The sequence below is a fragment of the Zonotrichia leucophrys genome, chromosome 1A (assembly GCF_028769735.1).
Source record: "Zonotrichia leucophrys gambelii isolate GWCS_2022_RI chromosome 1A, RI_Zleu_2.0, whole genome shotgun sequence".
NCBI lineage: Eukaryota > Metazoa > Chordata > Aves > Passeriformes > Passerellidae > Zonotrichia > Zonotrichia leucophrys.
The window spans coordinates 10,127,443-10,154,725 of NC_088170.1; the positions used below are offsets into that span (position 1 = coordinate 10,127,443).

General features: G+C 48.0%; 1 protein-coding gene across 2 annotated transcripts in view; it reads left to right on the top strand.

Moving 5' to 3' along the window:
• The first annotated feature begins 20,623 nt into the window (after nucleotides 1-20,623).
• HIPK2 (homeodomain interacting protein kinase 2) overlaps nucleotides 20,624-27,283 on the top strand; it is a 138,177-nt gene continuing 131,517 nt past the window's right edge. The window contains exon 1 of one of the 2 annotated variants that reach the window (XM_064737365.1): nucleotides 20,624-20,865. In XM_064737365.1, the coding sequence (XP_064593435.1) occupies nucleotides 20,847-20,865 (19 nt within the window). In that variant the 5' untranslated portion in view covers nucleotides 20,624-20,846. The remainder of the gene's footprint in view (nucleotides 20,866-27,283) is intronic. The other variant, XM_064737371.1, reaches the window with a different exon arrangement.

Here is a 27,283-nt window from a genome sequence, read left to right on the forward strand (position 1 = left end):
AGGTATTTTGCTCATTTCTGACTTGCATAACTACAAACAACATGAATAAGTCTATTGAAACTGCTAAGGTCCATCTAATGCTTTCATTTTCCTACTTCCCAAAACAACAATGCTCTCAGTCATCTATTATTTGCAAGAACTCACAGATAATATCAGAATAAAGAGGAAGCATGGATAATACAGCACAAGACCCTCCTATTGTTTCACTGGAATAGGGAAATCCACTGGAGACTGAAATTTCTGTAAACACTGGTCTGATGCTGGCTGCCCTCCTTCCCTCCCTGAGGAGCTGGCTGCTGTGGGGAAGCTCAGCCCACCCCATTCACCTGATTGCTGTAACCCAGAGCTGAAAGACCTGCCAGATGTAAGGACCACAGCAGGATGAACACAGTTCTTCTCACCTGCAGAAAAGAGATGCAAATTCCAGGTGCAGATTGTCGCAGACATCTTTTATGAAAAATCCTTTCCTTAGGATTTTTCCTCCTGAGAAGCTGAGAAGCCTCAAGAACAAAATGTAAACAATTATTATCTGCTGCTGTGGAATGCAACAGGTGGATCTGTGATTAGCCCATGTCGTTGTTTCTAATTAATGGCCAATCATAGCCCAGCTGGCTCGGACAAAGAGTCCAAGACACAAGCCTTTGTTATCATTCCTTCTTTTTCTATTCTTAGCTTAGCTAGCCTTCTGAGGAAATCTGTTCTTCTATTCTTTTAGTATAGTTTTAATTTAATATATATAATAAAATAATAAATCAAGCCTTCTGAAACATGGAGTCAGATCCTCATCTCTTCTCTCAACCTGAGACCCCTGTGAACACAGTCACAGAAGATGATTTCCCAAAAGCAGAAGACAAGACAATTTAAAAAAGCATTTTAATGCCCACGCTGCCAGAGCTGAAAAACCCTTTCACAGGGGAGCTGTGAACACCCTGCATCTCCATGAAGGGTGAATCAAATCCACAATGTCATGCAGGCTCATATATGGCAAAAGCTTTCCATTTTGAAAAATTCGGAGCTTTCCTCAGCCTGTTCTCTTAAGCACCTAGTAGGCAAGGGGAAAATGGAGCCCAAAATAACGCCCTAGCAAAGTGATGAGCAGCAAAGCAAAGAGCCAAAGGACTCCCATTTCCCTTGAACACCTTTCACAGCTGCATCCTGTGAAAGGTGTTCAACCTCCCAGGAGGTTTCCTGGGCACTTGGCTGAGGCAGCAGCTGGTGCTGCCATCTCCCCTCCATTCCCATCAGTATCCCGATGTGCAGCCTTGCAGGACGTTTCCATTGGGTTTGGCTGACCACAGGTGAGCAGGGGAATCAACTTCCCAGCCAGCAGACCAGGTGGTAAATACACAGCACGCACAGTACTTAATTTGTAACTTTGATGATGTATTAGGGGCTAAAATAGAGGGAAACTCATGGGTTCCAAAGATAAGGGATGCTCTCCCTCCTGTGCCTGGGGGAGGCTCTGCTCCACATTGTTCCTGCCAGCAGATGGAGCAGGGCTGGCACAGGAAGGGTGAGCAGCAGCAGCGGGAGCCTCCCTGCCTCCATCCACGCCTGCCCCTCTCCCAGGAGCTTCTCCTGAACTAGCCAGGCTCCCCTTTCCTGCAGAAGGTTTCTCCTTCCCTTTCCTGGCCAGCAGATCCATCCCAATCCCAAAGGTCTCTCCCGATGAAGGAAAGCTCTCTGCAGTGATGCCTGCAGAGAGCTGAATACAGCAATGAGGGCTGATGAGTATAAAAGCATCTCTCTCTACTTCTCCACTGGTGTCTGCATGTCCATGCTCACATGTCCACAGCAGGTCACAGAGTGTGGCCTCTCACATGTCCACAGTAGAACACAGAGTGTGGCCTCTCACATGTCCACTGTATCCACAGAGTGTGGCCTACTGTGGCCTACCCTGAGTAGACAGAGACCTTCTACACACCCGTGCCCACCTTCCCTTTCTCCTGCACGGGTTCAGTGTCGTTGTCTCCAGCTGACAGAAGGGTTATTTTCCACTCCTGTGTTCCTGCTGAGTCTAAGCCAGGCACAACATGAAAGATGGATATGCTCATGTCGGGTCAGCAAATTAAACCTAGTGAGCTAAGAATAACCAGATTCCAAAGGTGAAAAAACAGAGATAGGGTGGAAATGGAGAAGTAGGTTTCCTGCTTAGCCCTGGGGATAGGAATAGATGGGGAAAAAAACCACCATGTAACCCTCTAATTCCCCTTAGAGCCCCTCTCCACCACCAATTCCCCTTACCCTCAACACCCATTTCTTCATTCCTTTAATTTGCTTTTTTGGTCAGATTGTGAGACACAGGTCCTTCTGCAGCTCCCACACATCCTATGTGTTTCAGCCTTTTAAAGTCAGAGATAATCATGGTGGTCCCGTGATAAGCACCCACCAGAGGACATGCAGGTAGCAGGCCTCCTCACCTCCTCATGGCAAAGGTGCCCTTCTGTGCACTTACAGTTAAGACTCAATGCTTATTTTTTCCATAGATAATAATATATAAATGTATTATATATATATATATATATACTTATATATATATATATATGATATAGATATGTAATTATATATATATGTATATATACATATACGATATGTGTATGTATATGTGGATATATATATATGTATATGGTAAACGCGGACAAAGTGGCTGATCCATGTGTCATTTTATGAATATTGCCCATGCACTGGCCTGAGGAAGGAAAAGCAGGCTCTGATGGGTGGGCAGTGCTCAGTGAGCATTATAATCAGGCAGTTTAATACAGATGTAGTGCTGCTGCTAGGGCATCATTCAGTGCACATGAAGGGACAAAGACACAGCAAAATATACAAAATAAATACTTTCTGACTGGCAATGGGAGACATTTGCAGGTAACTCCCATATCTACGTCACATTCTTCCTTCTTTTGCCTTTTGGTCTTCATTATTCTCCTTTTTTGAATCAGTTCATTCTTTCTCAAGAGTTGGAATATTTTGTTCTTCTCTTTTTTTTATTGTTGTTAAAAAGCATCTCTTTTGTTTATGTCACTTATATGAGCTTCACCATCATTAATTAAGACATCACCTAGTGTTATGCCCACAGGGGAAAGGCCAAGCTTTGTAAATGGAAAAGTACATCAGTGTCTCATTTGCTTTATAATAATCTGAAGCCAAATGGTGGTTGTGTAGCCCTGATATGTTCCAAAACTGCCATTATGGTGTAATTTATTTTAGTCTGTTATAGAATAAAATAGAGATGATTGAAAATCCTAAAGCTCATACCTGAGAAAGGACACCAAGAAATCAGCAGGGATTGTACTCTGTCTTACACTTTTTTAGTGGCAGAAAGAGATTTTCTTGCAGAAAATGCCTTTGACGTAGATGTTTGAGTGATCTGCTACATTGACAGTAAATAATAATATTTTATAAGGTTTTTATGGGGTAATAAAAGTCCAAGGTGGCCAAGTTTCCTAACAGAAAAATCAAAATATCTCAGGAGTTGCACCATCTGCACCAGAGTGACCCCAGACTAACTCACTGTGAATGAGCATGTCTCTGTGTGTGTGTGTGTACACGTGTGTGTGTGTGCACTTCAGAGGGACATTCTTTGCTTCAGTTCCATTATAATTCCTTTAAATATTTATTACTGGAATGTAAATCCTGCTGAAAACTGAGGCCTCTGCTCTGGAAAAAATAGACCATCACCTACCACGGATGTTGTCACTCCAGTGAAATAGCCAAGTCCCTTTTGGAGAAACAAAAGGATTTGGTTATATAAACAAGTCAGTGCACTGAATTATAAGAGTGGGGGAAAAAAAAGAGCAAAAACCTGCTGACTGCTGGTTGAACTACTCCTTGGCTACGTGTGAACTGAGGTTGTGCAGATCTAGCAAAAGCAGGAGCAATATTAAAATGAATTGGTTACTAATAGTGGAAATAGTCCAGCAAGCACATTTACAATATCCAGCACTAAGGATGGCTTTGTTTTCAGATTGGTGTGTCTTTATTTTCAATGTAAAGCATTAATAAGCTTCTTAAGGAGATTGGGGATGGGAGAAAACATTGGCTGATCACTTCAAATCCCAGGAAAATAAAAAAGTTCTCAGGTTGCTGCATGAAATTACAATTGGAACAGGTTTATACTTCTTGCAGTGCTATGAAAGCTTTACTTCTAGATCATTTCCAGACACCAGAAAGTTACTAAAATTCACAAAAGGAAAGGAAATTCTACATTTATATGAGTTTTAAAACTTATTTTGGGACTTCAGTTTGATACCAGTGTATAGGAGAATAAAACTGTAATGTGAAAAAGCTAGTCAAAAAGAGGAACCAAGGACCAGTTTAGCACTATAAACACTTGGGAAGGGATTAATCAAATAATATTTGGGGTTACATTTCATTCTGAAGGGTCAAAACTGGACCAGACTGCTGTGGAGAGTACCAGCACTTAGGCTCAGGTATTTGTATCACTTTAAACCCTACTGTCATTTCAAGGATATAAATAGGCTTGGGAAAATCAGATTATTGGAAGGATTAAATTGGGATCAGTGTCAGTAATAATCTATTCCTTTGTGGTGACACCAATTGAAATGGGGAAAGTTTGGGGGAGGGGAGTGACACTATACAACATTGCCTATGGATTGTGTGGGAATGAGGAATACAAACAAGGGGAAGGAGGGTTAAATAGCACAGCTCTCATGTGCCCAACAGGCAGGGTATGCATAGGCCAGAGAAATCCTCCCTGGAAACAGCATTGCCCAAAGACACTGCCTCACCAAAGACCAGTAATGGTGATGGAGTGCCAAAACACATCAGTCTTCCTAGTTTGTCAAGCTAATAAAGTCTCTGGGTGCTTCCACACTTCCAGTCCCACCACCCAGCATGCTCTAAGAGCCACAAAATCATAGAGGAATCACAAAGGAACTTTATTTCCTTTTTTTTTCCCAATCACACTGCCCTCATCTTTTCCCTACAGTGTCACTCCAGTTATCTCCTAACTGGAAGAAATGGCAGCAGGTACCTGGCTGCCCTGTCTCTGAGGATTCTGAATTATCCCAGGCAGAGGAATGTCCTTTGGTCTCCAAGCAGCAGCCCCTCCATCAGCAGCCCAGTGCCATTACCCCATCCAGCCATCCCCAACTGCAATCCATGCAAGTGCTGCCTACATCAGAGCTAAGTGAGCAGCAACTGGCCCAGGTTCTTTATCATTGTCCAAAATACATTTCTACAAGTACCATCAAATTTACTTGGCTCATTTGCATCCAGAATTAATTTGATAGTGGTGACTTTATTTTGGTGACAAATTGCCCACTGAATTTTCTTTCAACCAGAGTCATGTCAGCAAGATACAGAAGGTACCTTGTGGTGGTTGAGCAAAGAATGCATATTTAGATTTGTTTCTCATGTTGTCTTACAGAGAAAGTTCAAGACTGGGTTTTCACTCTGGGGTTCTCTGAGTGAAATCCTGCCTCCCTGATAAGCCATTTTCTGCTTAATCTGAAGATGATTAGAGGGCTGGAACACCTCTTCCATGAGGAAAGGCTGAGAGAAATGGGGCTGTTCAACTGGATAAGAGAGGGCTCCTGGGACACCTCATAGTGACCTTCCAGTACCTGAAGGGGGCTTGTAAGAATGAGGGAGACTGAGTTTTTAGTAGGGACAACAGGGCAAGGAGTAAGGGTTTTAAATTATAAAAGTGTAGATTCAGACTTGATAAAGAGAAGAAATTTTTTACAATGAAGGTGGTGAAACACTAGTACAGGTTGCCCAGGGAGGGTGATAGAGGCCCCATTCCTGAAAACATTCAGGGTTAGGCTGGACAGGTCTCTGGCAACATGATCTAGATGAAAATGCCCCTTTCTGTGGGAGGGGAGTTGAAGCAGATGATGTTTAAAGGTGCCTTCCAACACATGGCATTCCATGATTCTATGGGAAAGGGTATTTCCCTGGACAGGAGTCTTTATCCTTCCACTGACCACTGAGTGGACAGTGCTGGGAGACTGGTGCATCTCAGGTCTTGGAGCAGGTTTCTGTAAATACACCTGACTATAAGCAAGATAGTGCTGAGAAGAAAGGAGTGCAATGTTTCTTGGAGTAAATAATGTTTCACTTCTACTGCCCTGTAGCAGAAGCAAAAATCATAGGGTGGGCAATTCCCATCACTGTTCCCAGGTGCTTTTCCAAAAGTTTGCTTTAACTCTGTACAGAATGAATTATTTGAGTTTTTTTACTGTTTAAGAAGAAATGGTTGATATTTGGAATTGTGCATTTATAGCTTTGTCCCTTCAGAGGCTTCCTCATAAAAGCGGTTCTTTTCACATTTCCCACTCGATTTTTTTTTTCAAATATGCATTTAAATTTCTTCCTCTATTTCTTTAGATGTGAAATGCAAGCCTCTGCATCTACAAAAAAGCTCATGCGCTTCTCTTTTCTTTCAGTCTTTCAGCTTCCCACTTTTACTTCTGCTCAGTTAATTACTCACTTATAATTATTTCCCTCTTTATTTACGTGGGCATGTATTTTCCCATATGGGAAGCCGCTGCCTGGTCCTTGGGAGCCAGTGTAACCTGACTCCAGCCCTGCTGGCTGTCTCTGAACCCTCTGGCGTCACAGAGAGCTCCCAGCAATGCAGGGGTAGGATCAGTGCCTTGCTTGGCACTTGAGCACTGGGTGCTGGGTGCCCATTCCCTGTTTGCCAGGTGCACCCAAGCATCTGGAAATGCTCCATCATCCCAAAAGAGCTCAGATGGGGAATGAGGCCGGAAAACCCCATGTGGGCAAAGCAGGAGGGGCATGAGGGACTTGGGAGGGTGAGGAAGGGGAGGGCATCCCAAGCATTGCAGCCTCCATCCCTTTATCTCCCTCCTCCATCCCTTCATCTCCCTCTCAGGGTCTCTAGCTGGTCAGAGTCTCTTTTCCCAGCCCAGCACTTGAAGAATGAGTCTGAGCTCTTCATTTCTCAGTCTCAAGGTGGTTTATTGTATCTTATCTGTAAAATTCTTTCTCCTGTCCTGCTGGGGTCAGCGCAGCAAGACAGTCCAAGGTGCCCTGCCTGTCCCTGGGTGGTGTTATGTCTTTATACTAAAAACTACGTATATAATGTTTACAATTACTTCCCAATACCTATCACCTATGTTAGACAGTGAGCTTCTACTTTAAACCAATCTGTAAGTGCCAACATCAAAGCAGAAGATGGAGGCCAAGAAGAAGAAGAAGGAGAAAGGCTGGACATGCCCAGATCCCTCCATCTTGCCCCCCTGAATCCCCATTCTAAAAACCCCAAAATATACTTTTTCAGCTTGTGATAAATTCATTATCGTTCTACTTAAACTGCTGTGGCTTGCAGATCTTCATCTAAGGTTGGTAACTTGCTCTATGGGTCATAATCAAACCCACACAGGCATCTTGGGCTCTGTGCCAGGGGCTCTGAGCCCCCTGGCAGGGCTCTTGGCTGCTCAGGACAGCCAGAGGGATGTCCTGGGTCCTGACATCCCTCCTCCATCCCTTCATCTCCCTCTGCCTGAGGAAGCCAGGCTGGCAGCAATGGCACTTTGTGCTTCAAAGGGCCCCAACAAGCACGTCACTGCTATTTGTGTAATGGGCTGAAATTCTTGAGTGAGCAGTGGTACATAAAGGAAAAGTCTCAGCATAATTACTGATCCTTACAGCTTTTCATTCCTGAAAATTTGAGGGTAAGGAAATAGCTGTAAGGGTAAGTAGGAGATAAATGTTGGTTCATGGCACATTCCTTATTTAAACATTTTCAGCATGTCCCAGGGTTGCTGTCCCATAGGCAGGGCTTATCAAGGGTGCAGTTCTTTTCCTCTTCATCTCCAAGCTTTCTCCTTGGACATCAATTAGAACCATCAGAGCTGATTAAAAAAATAAAAAATTACACAGATCTATCAAAATTTCCTTTTTTTTTTTTTGTTTTATTTTTACATTTTAAAAACTGGTTTTGAACACTTCTTTCTTGAGGTTGTGAGAAAATTTCCCTTTAGCCTCCCACAATCAAGTAATAACAGAAACAAAACACACATCCCCTTCTATATCCACATTAAAGAAATTTATGTCTGTCCCACTTAAGAGCTAGCTGCTACCGTGACCTGCATTTTTTTCATGTCATCTCCACTTTCTTGTGGGTTCATATTCATTTCTCTGTAGTGGTAGAAATGGAGTTCCAGGCATGTGTTTTTCTCAGAATCAGGCTGAGACTGAATCTCCGGCCACAGCTTTGGTCAAGTTTGGTCAAAGAGTTGAGTTGGTCTGAGAAGCAAAGTGTCTCTTTAGTGCCAGTAGCCAGAAGAAATTATTCCCATTAATGCCAGCCAGGCTCCATGGCAGTTTCTTTCTCCAAAGAGATCAAAGCTTTCCATGATGTCTGACTGGGACACCTTCTGTGACCCTGCACAGGCTGGGAAGCAGCACCCCAATTGATTTCTGCTCTCCCAGTTGACACAGTTTGCTGGATTTTGGAAAAACATTCTATGGAAAAGAGTTCAGCAGTAGCTGGTGTGAGGCCACAGGCTCTGTGGGCTCTGCTCCCAATGCCATCAGTCACAGAGCTGGTGCCATGGCCAGCATGGATGGGATGGAGGGATGGAGCAGGATGTGATCTGAGATGGAGCCAGGGGTACCAGGGGTGCCAGGTACAGCTCACAGGCCAGAGCTGCTCCACAGGAAAGCACAAACGTCCCTTGTCTTCAGGTGCCTGCATGTGAGCATGAGCCAGAGGACAAAGTCTCCACAGTCTCCCACTGTGGGTGGGAAGAGCAGAGTCCACCTTCCATAACTTGCCTGCTTATCTCAATATTGTGCCTGGCACCACGGTGCTGCAGTGATTGCAACCCCATAAATACCCATGGCAGATAGTAATTAGCACCCCATACATACCATCCACACATGGTCTTGCCACTAGGAAGTACGAACGAGTTTTTCATACCCAACTGGCTGAGCAAGATGGAAGGTGAAAATAACAGGGAGATTTAAAAAAACCCTGTTTGAAAACAAAGATCTTCCTTTGGAGTCAAACTTTTTAATGAAAACAAAGCCTCAACCAGCAGCCTTGTACAAGTAGCCTTTGGCTCCAAAATGCCCTAAGTCAGTTTATATGTGGCTGATAAAAGGGTAGTTGATTGATTCATTACAGCCAAAGGCTCAGCTCCTAGGAATGCATGGTGCTTAATATTTTTTCTGGGATCTCTTTGATCTCTGCTGGAGGTTGAGGAGCAGGCTCCAAATTATAAAGTATTTTTGGAATTATATTGAGACCATTCTTCAGAAAAGTCACCTTCAAGTCTCCAAGATTCTCTCTGGAGACACAGGGATGGTGGAAAACTTCGTGACAATTTTATCTGAGGAAAAGGAATATGACCAGTCTTAAAGGAATGGTAATCCAATCACATTTGGACAGACACTGGAATGTGGACCTAGGACCTAAAGTTTTCTTCGCATAAAACCTAAAGCACAAGTTTCTCTGAAGGTATGTGGAAGCAATAATAGATTTACAAATCTCTGTAGATCAGCTAGAGGAAGACAGGCATCCTACAAAAGGCACATGGGAGAAACTCACCATTTAATTCAGTGTGTTGAATTCCACAGTGTGTTAAATTTGGGTTAACAGAACACAAGAGAGGCATGGCATCTGCTCTCTACCATTCCCCCTCTAGACAGAGCCCTTCCCCTCCCCTCTTGTACCTTAGAGCCCATCGTGTCTTTCACTTTGTCCTGTCTGCCAGGTCCTGGCCACATTTGCCAGGCTGCAGGAGAGCTCCTGCCATCAGAGCAGTGGCTGAGAGTCTGCTGGAGCCTGGGGGTCTCCTCATCACAGAAAATGGTCAGCAGGACTGGAACCTTCAGTTCAGTATCTGACAAGTGCTCTGGCAAAGCAAGGCACAGAACAAGGAAACCTCCTTCAGCATAACTCTAATAACCTCCTCCACAATATTATAGGAACAGAAGACTCTACATTCACTGACTACATTTACCCGAGCATTACAAAATATTAAATAGCATATTTAGCAAAACAAGAGCTTTCAGGTATTCTCTTTGGTAAGGCAATTGTCAAGGGCAGAGCTGCATGTCGAGTTTGTATCTGCCTTGAAACCTCCACTGACTTAATTAGGGTAAAATGCATGAAGTGTAGTCATTATAATCTGCTTTGCAATGACACAAACATATGAAAGCCATGTTCATATGACAGGAGTGTCCAGATTTTGCATCCAAGCCCTTGACAAGATTTGGAGGGGAAAAGAAGGAAGGAGGGGAGAAGGGAAGATGGTAAGAATTGCTGAGCTGATATTTCTAAAACCCTTGGAAACGGCCGCTAAGTCTTTCGCTGCCTCCACCCTTCCCAGTAGTCTCATTATGGTAAGTAATGCTGCACTTATTTGAAAACTCAGGTTTTCATGAGGCTGCCTGTGCAGGGGAGCCAGCAGTACCAGTGGTGCTGAAGATCTCTGCTCCCAAATGCTGAACCCCAGCTCTCGTGGCCCTTCGGCTCCCAGGAGCATCTCTGTTTTCAGGGAGCGGCTTGAACTTCTGCCTTAAAGTAAAAGCATATCATGACAGATACTCTAATCACAATGTCTAAATATAATACAGGGGAAGACAATTCAAGAGAGCTCAGCTACGCTTTTTAAAGCAACTGTCAGGAAACTGACTCTGTGGCTTGCTGCTTTAGAGTAAGATTAAATGAATCAGTCTCACCATTTGAATGCGTGGGAAGTCAGAGACAGCAAAGTGACAACTAAGGACAGTTTATTTATAATTGGGCCCTCCTTCTATGGTTGTTTGTGCACAAGGCCTGTGCACTAAGTACAAAAGTACCTGCCCTTTATGTAAAATTACTCACAAGTGCTACCTGTATGTCAGGTAGATGGCAATGCTGGTTTGGCTGATTACAAAGTTCATGTAATTATTGAACTGTCTGGTGATGTTTGGGGAAAGAATACAGCTTATTATGCAGCAGCTTCAAAAGGCTCTGATTCCATGGTCCTTCAGCCAGGAGTCTTTCACAACAAGGAAGAGTCTGGGATGGGAATTGCTGCCAGGAGATGTCTGGAGGGATGGCATGGGGACTGAGGCACTGTCAGTGCAGCCAGGGCAGGTCTGTGAGGGCTGGAGGGTGACACCAAGGCAGCATTGGTGGATGCTTTATGAGCAGGGAGCTTTGATATTTAAGCTGCAGATCCCCACTCCTTGGGCTAAAACTCTTCTGACTTTAACCCAGGTTTCCAAAACAAGGCTTACCACCGAGGGTCAAGAGTGCTGTAGCTACAGATGCAGTCATGAGATTGGGAGAAATTCAGTAGTTTATGGTACTGTCTGAATAATGAGCCCAAGTGGAGCAGCATCACAAAGAGAAATGGGAAGGAAATGCCAAAGGAAAAAAAAGGTGGGTTTCTCATCTCTACCTCCTCAGGATGTGGTCCTCATCTTTTAAAGTGTCCTTCTGAGTGAGTGAAAGGCAAAATCCACAAATCTGAGATAAAGCTGCTGAGAGAAGTACCAGGGAGTGGCTGAGTCCCTTGGAAAAAGTGCAGCATTGCTCTTTGCCCAGCCTCCAGGTGGAAAAGTCAATGGAATGAAGCTGACCTCAAGCTTTTATTCCTCCCCACTTTGGCAGGCTTTAATCTATAGCATCAGCCTGCACCCCTAACTGGGAAATATTATTAAAATGACATTAAATATTAAGAGAGACAACACAGCATCTCTCGCGGTGAGGGAGCTCCTGACACAGCAATCTCTTCCTAATAAACTGCCTTGACAAACAATTTACTTATGTTCTTATTTCAATTAGATGAACTACAGTGCAGCAGTAAGGGTGAGTGTGGCTGGGTGTTATTTTGAGAAGTAGTAAATATTTATTCCTCTCTCTCTCTCTGTGGAAGAGGGTGGGCAGCAGGGTTGCAAGACAAGACCTCATGATCACAATTTTTAAAGCTGGGATAGTCACAGGCTGTGACTAACCAGCAAGGCACAATGCTTTTGTGTCAAACTTTCACCAATAGCTTGGCTTTTGGTACAGCATTAACAGTGGTGGACAGCATGGCCAGGTTTGGCTCTCATAGAGATCTGGGCTGGGAAAAGGGATAATATCCAGTGCATGGCCAAATAAGGGTAAATGCTAGAAGAGTCTTCTACCCCTGGCCAGAAGGATCCCACCAAGCTCAGGGCTGTGTTGTGGCCGGCACTGCCTGTACCAAATGCACTCCTTGGTCCACAGAGTCCCCAGATCCACGGTCAGGTCATGGGCTCAGACTTCCAGGTGAGCAAGGGAGGGGTGCAAGGACAGGGGAAGGACTGCTGGAAGGAACTCAGAAATTCAGAGCAAAGAAAATCTCCATCTCTGCTTTCTTGGAAACTTTGCCTGCAATTTCAAATGTTTTCTGGAAGTGGACACGTGTGCTTGTCTTTGAAACATTGCTGGTCTGATGGCCATTTTGGGAAGAGGGATAAAAATGTTTGACTTTGGAAAAGCAGCTGCTTTCCAGAAAATCCCTTGAGGCTCCGCACATCGCACAGGTTGGAAGCCACGAGATTTCTGTCAGCACATCCCTGCTTCTCCCTGAAGTATAGCACAGAGGATCAGCTCTGGCAAAGTGCCACAGAAAGTTTTATTACTTTATGGTCACTGTGTTTGTTTTAGAAGGCCTGACCAAAATTTTTACCTCAGTCTGTATAATTTTTTTTCCTATATAATAAAATATCTCTTTGAAAAGGCTTTTTCAGAGGCTGAAGAGTAGAGGGAAATCCCTTCCCTTGTTGCTGAAGCCATGTCTGAGATGAATTATAGCTGCTCTTCACTGGAAAGGCCATGCAATGGGATTTTTGAGGTGGAGAGTGAAGTGGAATAAATAAAGCTGAGCAGTGAGGTGGGGTACATGAGTGGGCCAGGCAGGCATTGCCAAGTGGGAATTTGGCTTGTAAATCATCCTGTTAATAACTCCATAGAGCCTGTAATGATAGGGAACCTCACCTAATGCCTCATCAAAAAGTCAACACACTTTGCAGAATGGGGCATCCCTCATACAATCCCCTACAGCACTTTACAGAGTGAATCACAGCCTTGTATGGAACTTTTTATATGTGTTGCCCTTTTAATCTGAAATAGTCCCTTCCTTTCCCTTTGACTGGAGTTTGGGAATGGATTTTAAATGGGCATTAGTTATAAAATTTCAGATCCAGAAGCAGAGAATTGGGAGTGCAAGATGATTCACCACGTGCACATCCACATCCCTACAGAAATGAAGTCTGGAGAATGTGTTTTAAGAGGCTGAGCCAAACTGTCCACTGGGTGCTTGCACATGTGTCCAGGGCCATCACAGCATCACCAGTTCCAGCAGAGCCACACAGGCTGGCAGGAGCTCAGGCTCTGCCCACGGGGCCCTGCTGATGCCACTGGCCATCAAAAATGTTAAGTTGATGCTGGCAGAGACTGTCTCTCCCTTGGAAATGGCACTTTCACTTTCAGTAAGACGGAGAGCGTGAGCCAAAGTTTAGGGGATACACTGATGGTTTCACCAAAGGGGGATGAGGAATTGCAAAGGGAAAACAGAGATAATTTGAAAAACTTCCTGTTTAAAAACTTGAAAAAAAGTACTGGGGGACAAAAAAGTATGGAAATAACTTTGTTTTTAGCAGGATACAAGGACTACATTTAATTTTTTGTTGTGTAGAATGGGATTTTTTTTTCCTTGCTCTAAGTGTACCTTTTAATACAGCTTTAGAGGGGGAATAATTAACAAAGCCTGCATCACAAATGTGGTGCTCTCAGGAGCTAGGTACTGATGTGCCCTTTCCCACTGAGCAGAGGTAAGCAGGAGGGTTTCCAGTGAGCTCTGGGAAGCAGGAATCTCTCAGGAATTTCTCAGCACAGCAAATGCACCAGTAGGTGCTATTGGTGATTTTCACCAGAAGGATTTTCTTCTGTGAGTTTTTCTCCCTTCCAGCCAAGGACAAACCTCTGACACTAGCCCACATTATTGTTTGAAGAAAGATTGAAATCTCATGATTCTGACATCGTTTTATTTTTAATTTTCCACTGCAAATGTCAGGGGAAAAAATACCCTAAAAATTATACTTCAGAAAAGTCTATAATTACTTCCAATTAAATCATGGCCCTGGTTGTTTGAAAGACAACCACAGCTAGAATTTCATTATCTGATAAGCACTTTTCTTTAAAATATATTTCAAAGTTTCTTTTATTAATAATAAGAAGAAAGGGATCCAAGATCCTGCAACAATACCTGAGCCAAATGCAAAAGCTCGATGATGGGAAATTGTGTTTAACCCTTCAAACAGAGAGGCCACGTCATTTTTAGGGCATTTATTTCAGCAGTGCTCCTGCTGGGGGAGCAAGCTGAGCAGTGTGATCAGATGTGGTGTTAGGCTGGGCTGAGGTGACCCAGATCTCTCCTTCCCTGGAGCCCTGATCAGGCTGTGTGCTTGCACTGCACCTTCCCTCCATCCACGGGACCCAGAGCGTTTTACAGCATCTGTCCTGCTTCTCTCTGCCACACTCCTGACTCCATCAGGGTGCATCTGTTGAAGCCACTGAGGCTTTATCAGCCTCATCTGGTTTCACAGTGGGAATTGAGTCCCGTCCTACTGTAAGCCTGTGTGACCGTGTTCACAGGGGTTCTTGGATGAGGGAACAGATGAAGGATCTGACTCCATGTTTCAGAAGGCTTGATTTATTATTTTATCATATATATTACATTAAAACTATACTAAAAGAATAGAAGAAAAGGTTTCATCAGAAGGCTAGCAAGAATAGAAAGGAATGATAACAAAGGTTTGTGGCTTGGACAGAGAGTCTGAGCCAGCTGGACTGTGATTGGCCATTAATTAGAAACAACCACATGAGACCAATCACAGATGCACCTGTTGCATTCTCCAGCAGCAGATAACCATTGTTTACATTTTGTTCCTGAGGCCTCTCAGCTTCTCAGGAGGAAAAATCCTAAGGAAAGGATTTTTCATAAAAGATGTCTGCGACAAGCCGGCACCATGGATACATTTGTTACGCCCTGAAAGGGGCATTTACATCACATGAGCTGCACTGAGGAAGCCACTGATGCTCAGACAGAGTGAAAATATCTGAGTTCTTATAAAGCTCCTCTTGCTGGTGCATGGGATAATTGTGCTGTAGGTTTTTGGGGTGTTTATTTTGAACTGCAGCTATGACAGAGCCATGGGTCCCCAGCCCTACTCCAGTAGGCAGCATATTTTCCTTATGTGTTCAAAGATAAGGGCCTTCCCTCAGAACTTTACAAAATAAGCAGTCATATCCCAGCCCAGTTGCTGGCTGTTTTCTGGTGTGCTTGGAAGTCCATCTGGATCATTTGCTGTGTGAAAGAGGGACACATGGGCTGGAGGGAAGGGGCAGAGGGGCTTCCACAAAACACCTGCCTGGCAAAAAGGCTTTCATGTGGAGGGATAGGTGACATTGAAGGCCTCAGTCACTAGCAGCAACCCAAAATCCCTGTCACAAGGGACAGGATATTCTCCAGGTAGTGCCAAGAGGTAGCCTATAGCAAGTGTTTGCTAATGATGATCCTTGTGGGTCCCTTCCAACTCAGAATATTCTGTGATTAACAGAGATGTAATGGAGATAACATAGCAGGCTGCCTGGGCATCCACAACTTGCACACAGAACAGACATTCCTGCTATCCATGGAAAAATCCTTCTCCAAACATTCCACATCACAGTGGCTACTCTCTGAGTTAGTCTTACTAGGTGGAAAGAAATTAAAAATTGCAATTGACTCACCAGTAAAAATATGTGAGTGTACCCAGCAAATAATGTAGATTCCCTCAGCACTTACCTAATAATTTTGCTTTTAATTAAACTGTCCATTCCCTCACTGATTTACATTTAAAAAGAAAACAACTATGTGTATTTCACTGGGAAACCTTCCCCTGGTGTTAAAAAAAAAAAAAAAATTTGCTTTGCTTAATGTGAAAGATCTGGGGCCTGATCCTTGTTAACAACTTGCTGCATTTCAGCTCCACCAAAATGAAGGTGAACAGGTATGAAAGATTGTCACTGAAGGGGACATGCTCACCCTGTGTGCTTCCAGGCTTTCTCTTCTGCTTTTTTGGGTTTTGTTTTTGTTCTTGGGGGGTTTTTTTTGTTTGTTTTTTCGGGGTTTTTAGTGTTTTTTTTTTATTGTTTTGTTTTGTTATGTTTCTGTTGTTGGTGTTGCTTTTAATGTACCATACAGTCTTTTGTTAGTACAGTTTTAGGCTCAATCTCTCCAAAGAAATAACTACAGTGGATGGGCAGTTATTTTATTATTATATTATTTAATATTTTATTATTATATTATTTATTATTTTATTATGGGCACGAGAACTGGGAGCCACAGATCCCCAGCTTTGGGGGAAAGATGAATAAATTGCATCTCAGCAGCAGGCACCTCTGGCAGGGTCTGGCAGAGGCACCAAAGAAGAGGAGGTGATACCACTGTAGCATTTCTGGCTCTGAGAGACCAAAGGGCATCTTGTTTCCACTCACACAACTCCCCTAAGATGGGAATGAAGACCAAAAATTATGTTTCAAAACTCAAGTGCCTTTCTTCTTAAACTTGTCTTTCAAAATCTGTAATAATTTCTGAGGGAAAAATAAAAAGAAGCCCAAACTCTCTCCAATTCCAGCAAGAAACAGTGACTCCTGCTGCTCCCACTGCAATTAAGGCTCAGGTTGTTACCAGCAGGCCCCTGAGACACAGCAGTGAAACACCAGGTGCCTTTCTGGAGGAGTTACATGCCAAGACCACCAAGATTTGGAGCAGAAATGGAGATCCTTTGAGTGCTGTAAAAAGGGCATCCCTGGCTTAGTGCCTGCCACCACCACCTGGCAGCCAGGTCAGACACAGCTGGGCATGCTGCTGCCTTGGTGGCACATGGTGACCATGACACAGCTGAGCACCTGCACCCAGAGCAGGGCTGTGTTCATGGGAGAGCCAAATATGCAAGTGGAGAAATGAAACAACCTCCAGATGAGGCATTAAAAGGTGCTTCTCCTGTGCTGGCTTGCCATCTTCCCACAAAGTGAAAGGGACAAAGGGAAGAGTTTGTCTGTTGAGGTGGGAAAGTCTCTCAGGACTCAAAATTTCAGTGACACCTCTGCAGTCTCAGGCAGGAAGAGAGTGGACCATGATGTCTCCAGCAGAATGGCCTTGCCCCAGGGCTGCTGCAGCTGTGCTGCTGCTGCTGACTGCTCCTGACAGGTATGTGCACACCACAGGTATGTTCACACCACAGCTCTGGCCTTGGCTCAAGGAACCAGATGGCAAAGGCTGAAACATCCTTGCATGGATGCTCAGTTTTGGGGAGAATGGAAAGAAGGTTGTGGGCTCAGAGCTGGGCCATGTCCAGAGTGCATCCCCATCTATTCACAGCAGTGGGGAGGTAGAGCAAGGGGTTAAGGGGTTGTACCCCCTTAGCTCCAATCACACACCCCAAGTCCTCTATGAAAGAGTCAGTCAGGAGGAGGCCCCTGTGTGAGCTGGGGAGGAAGGCTGTGCCTGGCTGGGCAAATCCCTGCTCCTTCTACATGCCCAGAAATCACCAGCATTGTCTATGCACCATGTTTTCACAGCCAGTCTGGGGCTGAGATCAGGACCTGTTTGAGCTGGGTTTTATTTACCAAATGTGGCCTCATTTGGTAACAACATTTAAAAACATGTAAGATCAGAACAGTCCTTGTTGGTGAAAACATGCCCATTAATTTTCCTGTCTTTGGACAAATTGTAAGTGGATGAGAGTCTGTAATATCCCTGGTGATATTGAACCTGAGAGGCACTCAGGAATTGCTGTCCTGGACCAGCCAAGCAGTCCATCAAGTTCAGCACCTTTTCCTTAAGACAAGCAGATTAACCTGTGCTTTGAAGCCAACAGCTTTAGCATTTGCCTAAGTATGTCACACACAGGTTTGGATGTTCCTGTGTCCCCATTCGTGCTCCACCCACCAGCCACAGGGCCAGGGGCACCACTTCCATGCCCAGGCCACACATGGTGAGTCCTGCAGACATCTCTGACGACCTCTTCCTCCTCTCCTTCTGGCAAGGAGTGGGTTTGGTTTATATTTGAAGCTCCTGTGTCATGCCAGCTTTGATGGATGTGGAGTTAACACAAACCCCACAGGCTATGGGATAGCCCAGGGTGAAAGAAAGGAAGAAGGAACTCTCAGTGCAGTCTCACACAGCAAAGACTGGAACATCTTCCCCTATTCTGCAGCTGAGGAGAGTGAGGCTGATGTGGTGACCTGGAGCCACGCTGCAGCAGAATGCAATGCCAAGAAGTGAAGCTGGTTCCTGTGGCAGCCCACTCCTCTAGTTTTCTCCTCTGCTCTTCTCCAAGACTTCTCCAACACTTTTCCACATCTCCTCTTGTGTCTCCCCCTGCAGGGAGGCAGGCTGGGATCAGAAGCATCAGCAGCCTTGGAAAGCAGATAAGGTTCTCCATCATAAAGAAGGCAGCAGTGCAGAATTACAATGACCAGAAACATGTTTTAGTAAAATATGAGACTTGCATGCCTAGTGCTGAACCCTGAGGGTTGCCATAGCTAAATAAAAGAGGGACAGGAAACAAGTTCAAATGCTGTTCCTGCTGTCATCTGCACGCTTGCCCTCCATCTCTGGCCTGGACTTCCCCAGTGGTCCAGCTGAAGGCAGGTCCATTTCTTTCCAAGATTGAGTGATGGTTAATCTCGGGATCACTCTCAAAATGAAGCAGGGATGAGCCGGGAGCAGGTTTTGCTCCCTCTGCTGTACGTACTCCTCCAGTGCCATCCCAGCCCACTTTTGAGCCCTCAGTCACCTCCAGCAGCCCTGCGTGGCACTCCCTGACACATTTAAAATGTATCCTCAGCTTCATGTTGCAAACAGGATGGTAATGGGGCGTGAGACAGCTCTCCTGTAGTTTCAGGCATTTTTCAGGGGAGGGAGAAAAATCATGCCAAACGCTGAAGGTACTTTGCAAACAAAGATGGCCCAGAGGAGCCTGGGGATCACATCCTCGGCAGCACATCCATGGCCATCCTGCTCCATCGGCCGGGCAGCATGGATGTGCCCTGACTGCTTTTGTGTGCCAGCCTAGGCACCCGCAGCACCCCGAGACGAGGGCCAGGCTGGCTGGAGCGTCTGGCTCGCACTGAAACCCCCCAGTAAAAGTTACCTCTCGCCTCGTCCTCGAGGCATCAGTGGGAGCAGCCGGGTGTTGAGCCCTGCTGAGACCAAGTGCTGCGGTGGGAGAGCTCTGGGAGGCACCAGCGGCAGCGAGAGGCAGCGTTTGGGGGGATCAGCAGGAGCAGCAGGCACAAAGGGAGTTACATCTTCACCGGTCCAGTCCCAGACTGCTCATCTGCAAGGAGCTCCAGGCAGGCAGATCCAGACGGCTGCTAATGCAGGATCACAGCCCGAGGTTTTGTTTCCACCTTTGCCAGAGGCTTTGCATGAGTCTCAGCTTCCTTTGCCTGCGCAATGGGTACCTGGTGACTGACCTTCCTTTGTAAAGCTCCTGTCAGGCAAAGGGGGTTCCTGTGCCTGCACCTACAGCTTTCCTCTGTGCACTGACAAAAATGATGCTCGTCGGGTTGGTGCTCCTACAGCAAGAGCTCAACCGGAGAGAAGGATGACTTAAAATTAAAAAACGGGGGGGTTGGGGGGGGGGGGGGAGGGAAGAGAGGGAGGGGAAGAATAGGCTGTCAATCTCAGTTAGTAAACACTTCTTTGATGTGGTTCCTATTAAAAACAAAACAAAACAAAACAAAACAAAAACACAACCTGACTCCTAAAAGCAACAACGTATGTTTATTTTAAATGCATCCGCTAAATATTTACACTGCAAGTAAGCTGAACGAAAAAAAAAAAAAAAAGATAAATTGGAACTTTTGTCAGTGAACCAGATTGTGAAATGCCTTGAGGGAACAGAAGATTTATTTGGGGAGAGGGGGAGAGGTAGGAATTTTCCACGCTATTGTAAAGCATGAGCACAAATTATATGATCCCCACAGCCAGCGAGTTGCAAAGCTTCAATCAGCTGCCTTTTTATTTTTTTCCTTTCCTCTCTTTTCTATAAAGAGGAGGGGGGGAAGACAGAAGTGTTTCACCAACTTCTGTTGACTGTTCCTTTTTTCTCCTGATTGAAATGTGTTGTTAAACAAGATCCCACATAATCTCAGCAGAGGGTTTCTCTCGCTCGCTCCCGCTCCTTCTGGGAAGCCGCGATCGGTGCCATCGGCGCTTGATTATTTGCAAACTCCCTTCGCTGCTTTTTTTTTTTTTCCTCCTTTTTTTTTTCCTCCTCTCCGTCTCGGTCTCCGTCTCCCTCTCTCTCCCTCCGTCTCTCTCTCCCTTCCTCTCACCCCCAGCGCAACTTTTGCAGGCGCCCCGGTACACGCAGCCATGCCGCGCTGAGAGCGGGGGCACGGCGCCAGCCCCCCTCCTTCCCTCCCTCCCTCTCCTTTCCTCCCTCCCTCTCTCCTTCCCTCCCTCCCTCTCTCCCTCCCTCCCTCCCTCCCTCCCCAGCGCCGCCGTCCCGAGCCGGGGGGGCCCCGCCGCCCGCCGCCCCTGCCCGGCCCCGCGCCTCGCCCCGGCCCCGGCCCGGCCCGGCCCGGCCCGGCGCCGCCGCCCCCCGCCCGCTCGCCCGCCCGCCCCGGCCGCGTCGGAGGGCCGGCAGCGGGGCTGGATGTGCCCGGCTCCCCCCGCGCTGAGGTGGGCAGCGATGCAGAAGGCAGGCGGCAGCTTCGCCTCCGCCGAGAGACACCCGCTCAAGATGGCAGATGTGTGTTGAGTTTGGGGGGCTGCGATCTCGCGTCGTTCGTGGCGGCGTTGCCATGAATAACAGGCGTCCTTGCACCGATGGCCCCCATGTACGAAGGTAAGCCCCGGCCCGGCCCGCCCCGCCGGCACCCCTGGCCCGGCCGCAGCGGGGGACGGAGGGAGGGAGGGAGGGGGGAGCAGGGGGTCCCCGCCGCTCGCCGTGGCCCCGGCCGGTGTTGCGGGAGGCGGGGGGCACCATCGCCCTCCCCGGCGCCCGGCGGGAGCGGGGCGAGGCGCGGGTCGCCCCCCGGCTCTGCCGGTGCCTGGCCCCGCGGTCCCGGGCGCTCGATCCCCGGCGGGGGGCGGTGGGTGAAGTCCGTGCCGGTGCCGAGCAGAACAATGAGGTGGACGGAGCTCGCCTTGCGCCTCCGTGTGTGTGTGTGTCTCTGTGTGTGTGTGCCTGCTGCCTGCCTGCCCCTCGCCGCAGTTCGCATTCCCAGGACCGGCTACCCCGCTCCGCTCGCCGGTTTCCCGGGAGTTCCCCCCGCCGTAGCTCCTCTCCTCCGAGGCGCGGGGACTCCGCGGGCAGCGGCGGCGGGGGACGGGGCTGCTGGAGCCTGCTGTCAGCTCCCCTGGCTTCTGCTTCAGTCCAGCCCGGGCTGCGGCGAGAAGCCCAAGTACCCCAACTTAGTTTCTTTCAGGTTAAAAAAATCATAATTTTTATATATATATGCATTTATATATGTGTGTATGTATATATACGTCTGTGTGCGCTAGATCGATGTGTAGTACACGGTGTCTGTTCAAAAAGAAAAATTCAGAGATGTATCGAGGTTAATTTAAATCCCCTCGCGACGCATTTACCCTTCCCCGTCACCCCTCCCGGCTCGGCGCTGCCCGGGCAGCGTTACATAAAGCGGAGGGACATCCCCCGGCGGCCGCGCCATCCCGCCCGGGGCCGCTCGCTCCGTGGCGGCGGAGACCCGGGCGCGGAGGGGCGCGGGGGGGGCGCCACGGGGACACGGCACTTTGCTCCCCATGGCGAGGCCGGTAAAACTTATCTGAGGAGGAAATCGAGCCCGGGCAGCGGCGCCCGCGCGGAGGGCGCTCGGCGGGCGGTGTAAAGTTACCGGTGGCCCGCCGGGTTATTTCTGGGCAGCCCCGGGCTCACCCGCTGTTCCGAGTCCGGACCCCGCCGGAGGCGGGCAGACAAAGAGGAGCATTTTCGTCAGCGCACACGGCACGGCCGGCCCTCCCCGCGCTGCCCGCGGCCGGGCTCGGTGCCGCCGGAGCGCGGGGCCGGCGGGGAGCGGGGCCCGCGGCGGTGCCGGGGCCGGTGCCGACGGAGGGGCCGCGGCGGGCCCGGGGTGCCGGTCGAGGCCAGCCCGCAGCGGCGCCCTCTGGCGGCCGCGTGTCGCCGCCGAGCGGCCCCGGCCCCGGCCGGGCAGCCCCCCCTCCGCTCCCCGCCCCGCGCCCGGGCCGCCCCCGGCGCCTCCCCGGCAGCGGGGCCCCGCCGCGGGAGGGGGGAGCTCGCCGGCAGCACCCGCACGGCGCGGAGCTCGCAGCCCCGGCGCGTACCTGCCCGGCCCCCGCCCGACGGCCCCCGGGGTCGCGCCTGACCCCCCCCGCGGTGTGACCGGGCCGGCGAGGCTCGGCCGGCACCGCACCGGAGCCCCCCAGCCCCTCCCGGGCGGGCGCCCAGGGGGTCATGCGGCGATGGCTCTGAAGTTCGCTCCTCGCCGGGCCGCATCCAGCGCGGCGCGGGGCCGTGCGGACGGTGCGGGGCCCCTCGGAGAGCGGCGGCGCCCGGCGGGTCCGCACAGCCGGGGCGGAGCGGCCGCGGGGCCTGCGGTCAGCCCGGCCGCGCTCCCTTTCCTTCCCGGCGCGCCGCAGTGGGCGAGCGCCGGCACGGCCGCCTCCCCGGAGCCGGGCAGGGCAGCGCAGGGGAGGGGAGGGAAGGGGAGAGGAGAGGAGGCCTCGGCCACTGCCGGGGCGAGCAGGGCGCCGGCTTCTTCCTGAGGAGGGGGCGGCGGTGCTGCACCGGAGCGTGCGGTGGAAGTTTAGCGGTTCCTTAGAGCATCCTAACTTGAGCGGCGCCCCTGCTTCTGCCTGACTGGAAAAGAGAGCAGATGGGGGAGAATGCCCTGAAAGTGACCCGTAGAAACAAATTTCCCGCAGCAGATACGGACGGGTCTGCGGCCAGGCTCTGCAGCATGCCTTAAGCCTCAAAATAGGTGAATATCCTGAATAACAGGAGCCGGAGATAGCGTAAAGGCTGACAGAAATTGTTTTATCTCTGTTGTGTTGCTGTATGCTTGCGGGTTAAATTGCTGCTGAATGGCTTCGAGGGAGGTGGAGGAGGGGTTAATGATTGTTTTTCGCCTCCTAGTTGCCGTGAGAGGTCCTTAGAATTCCCTGCAATATCGCAGTGCATAGATAAAAACTTACTTATCGCAGAGGATGCAATTTCCTCCTTGGAGGGAGGCAAGGACTGCCATCCTCCCCTGCGAGCCTCACGTTTGTGTGCACAAGCAGTTCGGTCTGGAGCATCAGGTAGAGTCAGGGCACCGAGGAGAGCACCGGAACCGAGCACAGGAACCGAGGGCTCGGATCGGCGCTGCGAAGGGCAGGCACAGCTCTCGGGTGGCACACATGCACGCCCACCGCCAGCACCGCAAGGCAGGCCAGGGGAGGTGAAACCGTATCCGCGCCGTACCGATTTCAGAACATAGGCTCTTTGACAGAAAAAGCACCCTGGGAGGAAATGTGACACCTCAAAGGCCTTATGAAGTGGTTCCAGTAGAAATTGAAGTGAGTGGTAACACAGAGCACAGGCAGAAAGTCACCCAGCGTTCTTGACGTGCAGGTGAGGGTGGTGTGTGCTTGTGCAGAGCAGCTGGCTTAAATACCATTTCTGGGAAGCAGAATGGTGCCTCACCTGATATTAATAGGCGAGGCATGATAAATAAGTGACTATCTGGTGTGAAATCCTCTCCCACACACACTGAGCCAGGAGAATTTTCCCATTTGTTTTAAATAATTTGGAGGTTTTGCTCTTACCTTCTCCTCTCCTAGGTTTTGCCTCATTTTTTTTTTTTTTTTTATTTCTTTTTCCTGGTAGTGGAGAGCTTAGCAGCAAAATGAAGGACATAAAACGAGTGAAACAAAACAGAAGTAACACTGCTGCGCAATGTTTGACCTGGTTTTTAGTTTCGTTTGTGAGCTGTACAAGGAAATGAGTTGAGTTTCAAAGCAGACCTCATCAGGTGTAATCCTACATGGCCTCTGCTCCAGACTTGGGGCAAGCTGGTGGCTGCCATCCTTCTGAGCACCAGAGATGAGGCTTCATCAGGAGTGGCTGTACTGGCTTGGTACAGAGGAGCTGAATGGCTTGAGCTAGGCAAGAATCTGGTTCTCTGGACCCTCTTCTAGGCAGTGTTACTCTCACCTGTGCACTCACCTTGTGATGTTTCCCATTGTGCAAATAACAGAGCCAGGCTCTATGGTCCAGGGGAGACCCCAGTTTAAGAGGGGGTATGCCAGACAGCACAGGCTGTGGGTGGATTTTTTTTGCCTAGGATGGGTGTCTCCAGCGATTTCCTTGGCGTCTGGTACCTGGCATCCTTCACAATTGCGTAAAGAGAGGTATTTATATGTATTAACCTTTATTTTCTAAACAGTTATTACCTCTGTTTTGGTTTCGTTCCTCTTCGCTTAGCTCCTTACTTATTCTTGACAACTTTGTTGCAATTCAGGGTGTATTTTTAGCAGCCACATCGGTAGTTTTCTATGTGGGTGGCTCATGGAATTAATCTGGGTAATATTTGTAAATTGCACCTCGCCACCGGTGCTGCTGCTGGAGCTGAGCACAGGCAGGGACCTGCCTGCACGCTATCCCTGTCACACATGGGGCCGGGAAAGCCGGAAAATCTGACCCTGTCCTCCCTTGTGGATCAGATCCCATTTAATGCCAGAAACAGGCCAGCCCTGCTGGGCTTCGAATGCATCCTTAAATCTCACCAAAGCACACAAAACTTGCTCATCAGGGAGGTGGCCCCAGTGAGGCGGAGTAAAGGTCTTTACCCCAAAGTTCATGCAGGGAGATAACTCAGAGACGCTTCCTGTTTATGAAATAATAACCAGAGCTAAAGCTGTGTCAGTGCTGGGACTAAAAGCCTGAGTTTTTATTTGCTCAGGATATGGCTATAGCCAGGATAACAGGAAGCCCCCTCCAGTTAAAATTATTGTTGTTATCATGCTGCTGTGTCTAGTGATTAAACAAGTTTGTGTAATGGGTGAAAAATGCTGTTTTATTTTCAGAAGGGGAAAGAGCGTTGCTGGGACTAGGGGCTGGGGTGAGCAGACACAGAGGCAAGCTCACTTACTCACCACAGTCATCAGCCCTTGGACTCTGCAGTGCATTCCTCTTCGTGGCTGTGACAGGTGGGGAGGACTCACTTTGCTTCATTTGGACACCTCAGCTGGCCTGGGAAGTGAAATAATTTTCATTTTTCTATCACTGGTTTTCCCCGTTGTTATTTACTGCCCAGTTTTACATGGTGCTGTCAGACCACTGGATTTGGTTCCATTCAAAGGGGATAAGAGTTGCCTGTGCTTGATGTTCAGTGTCGGTTCTTCTACTGGTGGGGAACAGCCTAGAGACCTCCTGTGAGGCTTTTGAACTTAAGCTCAGCCCTGGGAAGTTAGATTGTGTATTTGGAGATAGGTGATGGACTTGGGTGGCTAAATGAATAAGGCCTGATTTTGGCCACATCACAGCAGTGGTGCATAAAAACATGTGAATATTTGGTCAGGAGGACAGTTGGAAAGTCAAATCATGACAGGATTGGTGACCTGGGCCTGGAAGTAAATCCCTGTCCTGATTGTGGACCTCACCAGGTGGGTCCCAGGTGATGGTGTTAGAGCTGTCCTGCCAGATGGTGAGGTCAGGGAAGGACAGTCACCTTCTGCTCAGACCAGACTAAGACACCAATATGAGGCAGATGAGACAGCTTCTTCTAGCTGCAGGACTCAGGGCAACTGTGATGGTGCTGCCCATGGGCAAGACCCCTGAGAAGAGTTTGCCAAGGCATTCAGTGTTTGGCTTACAGCTGTTAGGGTGTCCCCATCCCTGTGGCTGTAGTGAACAGGTAGGCTAAGAATGGCTTGCTGGGGTTTTTTTAAGGTTCGACGCTTTTCCTCTCTGATCCCAATTTAAGAAGATATTTTCAGGTCTGTGCCTAAATTTAAGCTCACAGGCAGTGCTGCTGACTTCATTAGGATTGTTTATGCCTTTAAAGCTGGCCGCATGCTGGAGTACCTTTCTGACTCATGGCCTCTGTAGCCTAATCACTACATTTATAAAATGAGGTTGTTTCCTCACCCTTACTAGGAAATTTCTGCCCTCTGAATGTGAAATATTATTTATAGGTCTTTCTCTTACTTTTGGAAGGATAACTGGTCAATAACAAGAAGGGAGAATTAAACATTGTTTAGAGAAAAGGTTGTTTCTTGAGCTGTTTACGTACCCTAATGTGTGGACCAAGGTAATTAACTGGAAGCCTTCTCTTTTGAAACTATTTCCCCTACCAATAAAGAATTCACCTCTTCTTTTGAAAATAAACACAGATGATAATTTCACTCCAGACATGGCATTTAGCAGTTTGTCATGGAGGAAGAGCAGAGGCATGTTACTGCTACCCCTCATTTACAGCATGGAGTGCCCCTGATTACTGCCTCATTTGGCCATATCAGCTAACTGAGGTCCATCCGCAGGAAAGCACAAGTGCCTTTATTTTGGGACCACTCCTGAATTCAGGTAGCCTTCAGAATTGGGTAATTCTGATGGCAAAACCACTTCTACTAAGACTTCCCCACGCATGTGAGTGGAGGAGCAGACTCTATTTCTGTAGGCCGGCAAAGGCATTTCCACATCTCAAAATACCTGGGAAAATCCACAGTCAAGACTAAATTAAAAATCTGTGTGTGCCATTAGAATTTGTTTATCGAATGGAAGTAACAATAAGCTGTAACAGTGTGTAGTTATACAATGCTGTATATGTTCAAGGTGGTGTATAAAGAGTGGCTGTCTGATCAGGTCACTGACTGAATGATGCCAAAGAACAGTCTTTTGCTTACTCACAGGACATGTGCAGAATAGCCAAAGGGAAGCATCTTCAAGAAGTGAACACCTTGAGCTGCTCCTGAGCTAGATTCTGATCCAGATCAGCAGCAGTGTCAGTGAAACCCAGTGAGCTACACAAGGGGAAGCAGGGTCTGCACATTATGAGTATTAGCCTCTCTGTGTTGTGTTCTGGAGCAAGAGGGAGTTTTATCCAGGGTGAGGAATGCCATAGTTTGCTCCCTTGGTTTTCTTCAGCATCACCACTGAGTGGGACATACATTTGGAGAAGCTGAAGCTCACTCTATTTATACATTGTTCTCTGTCCTGCTCACCTTCCAGGGCCTGTGCTGATGTCTGTCTCTGGAAGGACAAAATAAGAGCGGCTCCTTCCCTGAAAAGCAGGAAAGGTCAT